This window comes from Mus caroli, unplaced genomic scaffold, assembly GCF_978045245.1.
Source record: "Mus caroli unplaced genomic scaffold, Mus_caroli_1 scaffold_6, whole genome shotgun sequence".
Taxonomy (NCBI): Eukaryota; Metazoa; Chordata; class Mammalia; order Rodentia; family Muridae; genus Mus; species Mus caroli.
Window position 1 is genome coordinate 38,109,486 of NW_028227261.1, and position 10,560 is coordinate 38,120,045.

General features: G+C 40.9%; 1 protein-coding gene across 1 annotated transcript; it reads right to left on the reverse strand.

Annotated features, from left to right (window-relative positions):
• Nucleotides 1-9,289: 9,289 nt before the first annotated feature.
• On the reverse strand, nt 9,290-10,228 carry LOC110310849 (olfactory receptor 2A2-like). The gene has a single exon (XM_021183968.1). It carries the CDS (start codon nt 10,226-10,228, stop codon nt 9,290-9,292), a length of 939 nt encoding a protein of 312 aa, XP_021039627.1.
• Nucleotides 10,229-10,560: the final 332 nt, after the last annotated feature.

Here is a 10,560-nt window from a genome sequence, read left to right on the forward strand (position 1 = left end):
AGGGATGTAGAAACTGATTCCTGAGCTCGTCTCCATTTTGACACCTGGAGGTAAGGACAGCAAGGGAGACAATACCAGACCCAATTTTCAGTTACTCTTATGGTCCTGTTTAGGTCCTCCAGGTGGGGAAAAATGTTGGAACTAGATATTGCTTCCCAGAATCAGTCTTAGAGGTGGGAAAACTGAGGATCAGTTCCCAGAAATAATTGCAAAAACGTAACACAAACAGAATGAGAGCTAGGAGTCAGGCATCCTGATATCATGATACAACTTTTCCTCACTTCTCCCAGTATTGATGTGCCCTACTGTGGGCTCAGATGGTTTCCAGCCTTCCCCTGCCTCTTCCCATTTATATATGCTAATTTTGAGGTTGGTTTTTTTTTTCCTGAGACTTTGAGATGCATAATTAGGCTGTTTATTTGAAATCCGTTCACTTGAAGTAGGTGCTCAGCACCATAAACCTTCTTAATGCTGACTTTGTTGTAACAGAAAAGTTTCTGTATGCTGTGTTTCCATTTTCATTTATAACAAGGAAGGTTTTTTTAAGTTCCATTCTGATTTCCAAAATGCTCACTGTTCATTCAAAATATATTGTCCAATCTCCATGAATTTACAGATAAAGGAACATACCTTTATATTTAAAATAAGCCTTAAACCCAAGGCAGATATCTACCCTCTTTATTATTAGAATCTACTTTACTATCGAAAACCTCAAGTTATTACTTACTATGTTTCATCTGGACTGCTCTTAACTCCAATTGGCCAACCCTCGGGGCCATGTTTTTATGACTCACCTAGCCCATAGCAACTTTCTCTTTCTCCTCCATCTTCGTCTTCCCCTCATGGTTCTCCTCCAACCCCAAGCCCAGAAATCCTAAACCCTATCTATGTCTCTTCTGCCCAGGTATTGCCTGTCAGCATCTTTATTTATGAGTCAGGAATAACTTAGGGGCAAGGTCTCAGAGAGTCACTAGGGTCTACATGCAGACTCTTTTGTCTTAGGGACCCTCACTTAGCATTATAATACACAGCAAAAGGCCAAACTGAAACTGAATTCCTCTTACAACAGTTAATTTCTAATTTCATTCCATTGTGATTGCAAAATATACAGAAGAGAGTTTCATGTTTTTAGTTTATTAAGACTTGCTTTGTGGTTTAGGATTTTATTTATTCTGGAGAGAGTTCAGTGTGGGTTTTATGATCTTTGAATGGAAGGATTTGTCAATGATCATTAAGTCTATTTGATCTACAGTATAGTTTAGCTCTGTTTTCTTGTTAATTTCTCATCCTGTGTTATATCCATTAATAAGAATAAACAACTAGAATCCCCTACTGTTGGAATACTATAGCTTATCTCTATTTCTAGCTGTAATTGTATTTTTAGTAGGTATTCAAGACTCAGTTTTATTCTTCTAGATGAACTCATTCTTGGTCATTACATAGTAACTATTATAACTTCAATACTAAATGCCTCCCATAGACTCATGTGCTGAATGCTTGTTTCCTAGGTTGTGGTACTGATTTCAGAGGTTATGGAAACTTTAGAAGGTGAGCCTAGATGGAGGCACTAAGCCACAGGGGAAAGCTATACCTCTTCTCGTTTCTTTCTTCTTTCTCTGCTTCATGTCTTCTACAAAGTAAAGAACATTTCCTGTTACACACACCCACTGCCATGATGTTCTGCCCAGGCTCATGGGACCAAACAAACAACCACACACTCTGAGAATATGGGGCAAAATAAATCTTTTTTTTTTTCAGTTGCTGTCTCAAGCATTTGGCCATAGCTTTGCAAAAGGTAGTGTAAAACAAGTGAGGTCAAGTTTGGTGGTATATGTCTTTAATCTTAAGCTAGTAGATCTCTGTGACTTAAAGGCCAGCCTGGTCTACTTAGTGAGTTCCAGGATGGCCTGGGCTACAGAGAGACACTACCTCAAAAAAAGTGGGTGGGGAAAAAAGAAAAAGGAGGAGGAGGAGGAGGAAGAGGAGGAGGAGGAAGAATGCACTAAACAAAGAAAGAATAGTAAAAGCAGTAAGGGAAAAAGGTCAAGTAACATATAAAGGCAGACCTATCAGAATTACACCAGACTTCTTGCCAGAGACTATGAAAGCTAGAAGATCCTGGGCAAATGTCATATAGACCCTAAGAGAATACAAATGACAGCCCAGGCTACTATACCCAGCAAAACTCTCAATTACCATAGACAAAGAAAACAAGATATTCCATGACAAAAACAAATTTACACAATATCTTTCTATAAATCCAGCACTACAAAGGATAATAGATGGAAAACACCAACACAAGGAGGGAACCTTCACCCTAGAAAAAGCAAGAAAGTAATCTTTCAAAAAACCCAAAAGAAGATAGCCACACAAACATAATTCTACCTCTAACAACAAAAATAACAGGAAGTAACAATCACTTTCCTTAATATTTCTTAACATCAATGGACTCAAATCCCTAATAATAACAACATAGACTAACATACTGGATACATAAACAAGACGCAACATTTTGCTGCATACAGGAAATGCACCTCAGTTACAAAGACAGACACTATCTTAGAATAAAAGGTTGGAAAACAATTTTCTAAGCAAATGGTTCCAAGAAACAAGCTAGAGTAGCCATTCTAAAATCAAATAAAATTTACTTTCACCCAAAAGTTATCAAAAAGATAAGGAAGGATACTTTATATTAGTCAAAGGAAAAAATCTACCAAGATGAACTCTCAGTTCTGAACATTTATGCTCCAAATGCAAATCCACCCTCATTCATAAAAGAAACTTTACTAAATCTCAAAGCACACTTTGTACCATACACAATAACAGTGGGAGACTTCAACACCCCACTCTCAGCAATGGACAGATCGTGGAAACAGAAACTAAACAGAGACACAGTGAAACTAACAGAAGTTATGAACTAAATGGATCTAACAGATATTTATAAAACATTTCATCCTAAAGCAAAAGAATATACCTTCTTCTCAGCACCTCATGATACTGTCTCCAAAACTGGCCATATAATTGGTCACAAAACAGGCCTCAACAGATACAAGAAGATTGAAATAATCCCATGCACCCTATCAGATCACCATGAACTAAGGCTGGTCTTAAATACCAACAAAAAACAACGGAAAGCACACATACACATGGAAGCTGAACAATGCTCTACTCAGTGATAACTTGATCAAGGAAGAAATAAAGAAAAAATTAAAGGCTTTTTAGAATTTGATGAAAATGAAGGCACATCATACCAAAACTTATGGGACACAATGAGAACAGTGGTAGTAGAAAAGCTCATAGCTCTAAGTGTGTCTAAAAAACTGGAGAGAGCTTACACTAGCAGTTTGACAGCTCTAGAACAAAAAAGGAGCAAATGCACTCAAGAGGAATAGGAGGCAGGAAATAATCAAACTCAGGGCTGAAATCAACCAAATAGAAACAAAAAGAACTATACAAAGAATCAACAAAACCAAGATCTGGTTCTTTGAGAAAATCAACAAGATAGATAAACTCTTAGCCAGACTAACCAGAGGACACAGAAACAGTATCCAAATAAATAAAATCAGAAATGAAAAGGGAGACATAACAACTAAATATATCTTAAAATAATTATTGTTTGTTGAATATTAACAGTTAAAAATGTTAAAATCATGTTTTGCAAACACCATGAAAAAAGACAAATATTTAGAATGTAGTTAGGGGAAACATATGTACAAATAACATTATAAAGACTGAGCAGGTTGTATTTATGTATTTAGAAATATATATACATAGAGTATATAATAATAATAATTAATGAGAAATAAGCTATAATTTTGAAGGAGAGAAAGGAAGGTTATATGGGAGCATTTGAAGGGAGGAAAGGGAAGGGGGAAATTGTGTAATTATAATCTCAAAATATAAATAATTTTAAAAATAATTTAAAAAGAAAAGAGAAAAGAGAAATAATTGATTAAATTAGCATTCTTTATTGATTTATCTTTTATGACATAAAAATGAAAATTTGAAAGCTCATTATGTTCTGTTATAAAATTAGTATTTCTTCTTACTGTTGTGGTTTTTTAAAATAAATTTACACTACAGTCTTTGAAACACAAAAGAAAAACATTTGGGCTAAGAACGGTACAGTTTCTGCCATTAAAAAATTATCCAAATAATTAGCATCAGAACAAAAAGGGAAAATACTTTAACGACTGAGGAATTGGTCAAATGCCACTCATAGAGGCTCAAGACTAGAGAGACAGATTCATTCAAAAGACTTTTCCTTGAGAATCGAGCATACCTGGGGCACTCAGTTTTTACAAGATCATCTAAGGAAGGGTTCCCTGTGCTTAGCCACTCTTACACGCAAAGGTTGCTACAACTGCTGTCCAAGGGGGACTGGCTACTGCTTGATCGGTGTCAGACATTATCTTACCACGCTGATTTTGCTTACATGCACAAGGCAAGAATTATAGGCCATGGCCAATATGTTGTTAGAGTCATAAGCTCCATTCCATGTTCAGAAAACATACATATTGGAAGGAATTCTGCAGTTTACCTGCCCTTCTTGCCAATTCAACTACAAAGCCATGCTTTATTTTTTAATAATCTAAAAATATATGCTAACTTTATTATAAACAGAAAAAAAATAGTTTCATATGTCATCATGGTCCTAACAGCATCGCTATATAGCAAGGCTAATTCTGGCTTGTGTGAAATGGACTTTCTATTTAAAAAATTAATCAAGGTTTTGTAAACTGGTTTAGGGTGATAACTTTTCATGCTACGCTCATCACAGGGGTCACGGTTTTTTCAGAAGAACAAGGTGTTTGTTGCTATCATCTCTGTTAAACCACTTGGCTCCAGCAGTGCCTCCAGGAAAATCCAGCCAACGAAAGCAGCTGCTGCTGTAGTCATCTTCATGTCTGAGGACACCACACTTGAGAGAAAAGCTCAGAGATAGTTCTGTGCTGTTTCCACCACAGTCTTCTTCAGACCTTCTGTCTCTGGAGGTATCTGTCCCTTCCTCATCCCGAATAACCAGGAAAACCCATTATTTTGGCTCTGCTCCCACAGGAAAGCCCCCATTCTCTATGGGATTTTGAGAAACCAAACTATGAGATTTTTTTGGAAGGTCTGGTAGAAGGTAAAATTGACCTGGATCATGGGAAGAGAAAGATGGTGTTCTGCCTGAGAGCTCAGAAAGGACCAGCAGCCAAGGGTCACAGTAAGAGGCCCTGGTGATGGTTAAAATAACTTTGCCGGGTCTCAGAGAGCACACTTGTTTTCTGGTTTGGCAGACTGATGGCTGCCTGCTGTGCCTCTTCACATGGCTTGGCCTTCTCTCTTGTAGGGGTGCTGGTATATAGCTGAAACCACAAGGAGCACAGTGGCTCGCTTTAAAGGAACAGACCTACCAGAGCATGGGAATCACTTCCAGAGCCAAGAAATGGATTGAAACTAACCAGGGTGTGTGTATCTGTCTGAGTCAGCTGGAGCTTGGGGCTCTTAAAGAAAAGTTGGGAGAAGGATTGAGGGCCCTCAAGGGGATCAGAACTCCACAGGAAGACCATCAGTGTCAATCAATCTGGACCCTTGGAGCTCTCAGAGACTGAACCACCTACCAAAGAGCATACAGGAGCTGGACCTAGGCCTTCCCACATATATGTAGCAGATGTACAGCTTGGTCTTCATGTGAGTCCTGAATGGAGTGGGAACTATCCATAAAGCTGTTGCCTGTCCATGGGATAGGGAGATACCCAGAGAGGCCTCCACCTTCTCAGAGAAGAAAGGGAGGTGGGATGGTGGGAGGGATTGTGAGAGGAAGAACAAGGAGGGGAGGCAGTAGTCAGGATAAAGTGACTAAATAAAAGAAAAAAAAAGAGAAAAGGGTCACATAAAACTGACTTATCATAAGACTGGAACTGGTGTCTCTCTAGCAAACCTAAATAATGAGGAAACAGCTGTCAATGTTTTTCCAACTGTAAGGGGGGGTTATTTCAGAATTCTGCTGCTGTCAATCAAGGAGAGAGCAAATTTTAATTAAAATGTCATTATAAAGTTTCTTTAAAAAAGAAAGAAAGAAACTGACCAGGGACTGACTCTAGTTTACAGTTGATACTGCATCATTCAACTACATTCATTTCTGCACACCACCTCAGCCACTTTCTAAACTTTCCTCAAGGAGCTGTGACGTCAGAGCTTTTCATGTTCAAAGTTTCTTTGAACAGAGGCATTTCTGGGGGGGGGGGGGGGGGGGCCAGGCCCCTTCATTCCACTCCTTCGATTCAAGTTGGGGTTTGTTGTTGTTGTTGTTGTTGTTGCTACTGTTGTTTTTCCCAGGAAGACCATGGATGACATCACTGGCAGTCATCTCATCCTCCTGCCTCCTGCTATGTATGTGCTCTAGTACTTGTTCAACTGGGGTATCAACTACCAGAGGAAAGCAAAAAGAGGAGGGAGGATTTACCTTGGCTCATGGTTTCAAAGGTTTTACTCCATGGTCACTTGGTCCTCAGATGAGGCTGAACATCATGACAGACAGTGTATGTTGGAGCAAAACTTCTCACCTTGGGGCAGCCAGAAAGCAGAGAGAGGGAGACAGGAATGAGCCAGGGCAAGATACACACTTCAAAGGCATGCCTTGGTGCCCACCTCCTCTAATCAGGCTCCACTTTCCACAGTATCCACCACCTCCCAGAGGTCTGATGAATTGCGAATTCTGACCTTTCACAATCCAGTTAGTTTCCCCCAACTTCATCAGGGGAAAATCAGTTCTAACACATAAGCATTCAGGAGACATTCGTTTTTTGTATGTAAGAGTGTTTTGCCTATGTACATGTAAGGGCACTGCATGTGTGCCTGGTGCCCATGGAAACCAGAACAGGGCCCAGATCCCTTAGAACTGGGCTGTTGTGAGCCACCATGTGGGTGCTGGGAACTGAACATAAATCCTCTGCAAGAACAGCGAGTACTCTGAAATGCTGAATCATCTCTTCAGACCCACATTCCAGTGACGTTTAATACTACCTCAGACATAATATGCAATGCTGTTTGCACGGTATTTCTTTAGGTTGGGATGTCATTTTGGTGGCTATTTACAATAATTATGCAGTAAATATCTTGTATATAAAACTTGATATGAATTTACCATTTTTCTGTAGAACAGAGTCCTATAGGTGAAGTTGCAAAATCCAAGTTTATGAACATTGTAAAGGTTCATTATAAATATTTTTACATGTTTTCCATTGATCTATATTTTATTAAATTGATATACATAACAATCTTTTAAAGTGATTCACAAAGTTTACTACTTCTAATTCATCAACTTTCCACTGTGGGACATTCATTCTTGGGCCCACAGCATCTTCATTGAAGGCAATAAGCATGAAGCATGATGCTAGATCCTAAGGATGCAGCAATGACCATGACTGCCATGGTCCCTGCTTCATGGAACTTGATAACCAGTGAGAGCTAAGATGTTGGGCTACTTGCTTTTGTTGTTGTTGTTGTTGTTGTTGCTGTTGCTGTTGCTGCTGCTGCTGCTGCTGCTACTGCTGCTGTTGCTGTTGCTGTTGTTGTTGTTGTTGTTGTTGCTGTTGCTGATGCTGTTGTTGTTTGTGGCCTTCTCAGCCTTGAGCAGGCTGAACAGACCTTGAACACTTGCCACAATGGACCTTATTGTCCTTGGTGGAGTCACCTGCCTTGGTTGCCCATGCACATTCCTATAGGATCATAAAAGAATAGACTGCCTGCTGACCTTGCTTTGCAACATAATACAGCTGAAACAAAGGATGGGGTCTGTGGGCTTGCTCTATATAAACGGAGTGCTGAATATTAAACTTGGAGCCTTGATCAGAACCTTGTCTTGGCTTCATTCTTCTCTCATCACCCCCCACCCCACCTCTTTTTCACTTCCAGCACACACCCACTTTCAGATAAACCAGTTTGTCCATAGCTGCTAGATGGCTACAGTTGCTGCTGGTGCTGCTTTTTTTTTGAAACAGGGTTTTTCTATATAGCCCTGCTTTCCTGTAAAGATGCATCCATACAGTCTCGTGTATTGTATAGCTGCATCACCTGTCAATTGAAAAGCCTATGGCCTATGGCTTAGGCAGGAAATGCAGGTGGGACATCTGGGAGGCAGAAAGGACTCTGGGAAAGAGCCAAATGGGAGATCAGTCTAAGGACTATGTGAGGCGACAGACACGAGGTACCTGAGCACAAGTAACCAGCCACGTGGCAGAATGTATGTTAAAATAAATGGGATATCTTAAGTTATGATTCTAGTCAGAGTAAAGCCTAGATCTAATGGCCTAGATATTTGTAAATGTATTTTGAGTCTGAGTCTTATTTCTGGAAGCATGGAGCTGGGAGGAAGAACCAGTACATAACTTCAACATCTGCTTCTTGGGTGCTGGGAGTAAAGGCATGCACCACCAAGCCTGTGTTTCTCGTGGGAGGAAAGTACAGCATGGTGGTAAGGCTCATGATCAGCTCTTTGGGGACTCGTGAAAAGTCTGTCCAACTCGTTATAGTCAGGGCACAGGAAAAAAAAAGAGAGAGAGAGAATAGAGAAAGAGCCTGTGGTCTACTTTCACTTCCTACAACCTACATCTACATTTTGTTACCTCCCAAAAACACCAGCATATCATGAATCTGCCAAGTGGTTAATCCATTAATTATATCAAAGTCCCAAAGCCTATCTGTTAGTTGTACATGAACGGGAGGGGGGGCATTTTATATACAAGCTATAACAAAGTCAATGTCAGAGTCAAGCTTATGTGACATGAAGGAGGAGACGGTGGCCTGAGATGAGTCTGTGTAGGTCTGCAGGATCAGATTGCACTTGGCTTCAAGTCATCCCCACTTGTCACCAGCTTGCAGTGAATGAGTTTCTGCTCATTCCTCCTCTTAGGCCAGAAATTCTCCAAAGTCCATGTCCCTTCCCTGAATCTGGCTCACATGATACATGAATATGGTTTCCACATGGCAGTGAGCCTTCCTCAATATTCTGTCATAGGGCAGCATTCTTCCAAGAACATTTCCTTTATTTTAGTAAAAGACTTTAATGGCTTAGACATTTCCTGTTTTGTGAAGCACCTAGGCCCTATAGAACAAAGGAGAGAAGAGGACTGATGTGCCTGGGAGACAATTCACAGTGCCCTGTTCCACCAGCCAAGGAGCTGAAAAGAGTTAAAACTAGAGGTAAATAGCTGGGGGAGTGTGTATGGGTGCTGCTATTATGTGAATCAGTTCTTAGCCTAAGATAACCTAGCATGAGTTGCTCCCATGTCCTTCTAGGGACTCATTCTGGGGGTCTACCACAGCCTGTTACCTTAAGGAAAGCCCTCTTCACATCCTTGTTCCGGAGACTATAGATGACAGGGTTGAGAAAGGCAGAGATGACATTGTAGAATAGGGCAAGCTTCTTGTCCTCTTCTGGGGAGGCTTTAGAACCAGGCTTCATGTACATGACCATGGCTGGCACACAGAACATGGTGACCACAGTGATATGGGATGCACAGGTGGAGAAGGCTTTCAGTCGCCCCTGTGCTGAACGGATCTTCAAGATGGAAGTGAAGATGTTGATATAGATGACCAGGATAAGGGACAGGGGGATCAGTATGACACTAAACCCAAGTATGAAGTCCACATGGTCATTGACTGATGTATCTGCACAAGCCAGCTTTAAGACTGCAGGGACTTCACAGAAGAAGTGGTTGATCTTGTTGGGGCCACAGTAGGGGAGGCGCATGGCAAAGATGGTATAGACAAGAGCAGCGGTGACACCACAGAGTCCACAGAAAGCAGCCATTACCCCACATAGACATGGGCTCATGATGACCTTGTACCTGAGTGGGTGGCAGATGGCCACATACCTGTCTATGGACATGATGGCAAAAAGCCAAGACTCTGTGACACCCAGCACCAAGAAAATGTACATTTGAGCCACACAATTGGAGTAAGAGATTGTCTTCTTCTGGCTGGCCAGATGTGCCAACATCTGGGGCACAGTTGTGGTGGTGTAGCCTAAGTCCAACAAGGAAAGAACACCAATGAAGAAATACATGGGGGTATGGAGGCGTGAGTCCAAGCAGATGAGGATGAAGATCAAGCCATTGCCCAGAATGATCAACAAGTAAATTATCAGAAAGGCTGAGAAGAGAAGAGGTGTGGTCCTAGGGCTCAGGGAGAAGCCCAGAAGGATGAATTCTGTCACAAAGGTCTGATTGGGACCTTGCATTACACTCTACTCTTAATGAAAAAGGACAGGCACCAATTCACACAGGGGGCTAACTAAGGCATGTCCAAAGTTGGGATTAGGTAGTGGTCAGTGTCCAAATTTTATGAAACTCCATTATAACCCTCTCAACAGGACTGTCTGCTTTTCCTGCTGCTGTCCTCTGGAACCACTCCCAGGAAGTTTATAGAGATCAAGGATTCGTTCTGGTTCTGCCTCTAAACCAACAGAAGATCACTTCTCAGATCAGTTTCCTCTGCTATGAAATGGACAAGATGATACCCAATTGTCCTTTCCAGAGCCTTTCCCCTATTAAGGCATTTAAGTTTCCTTCA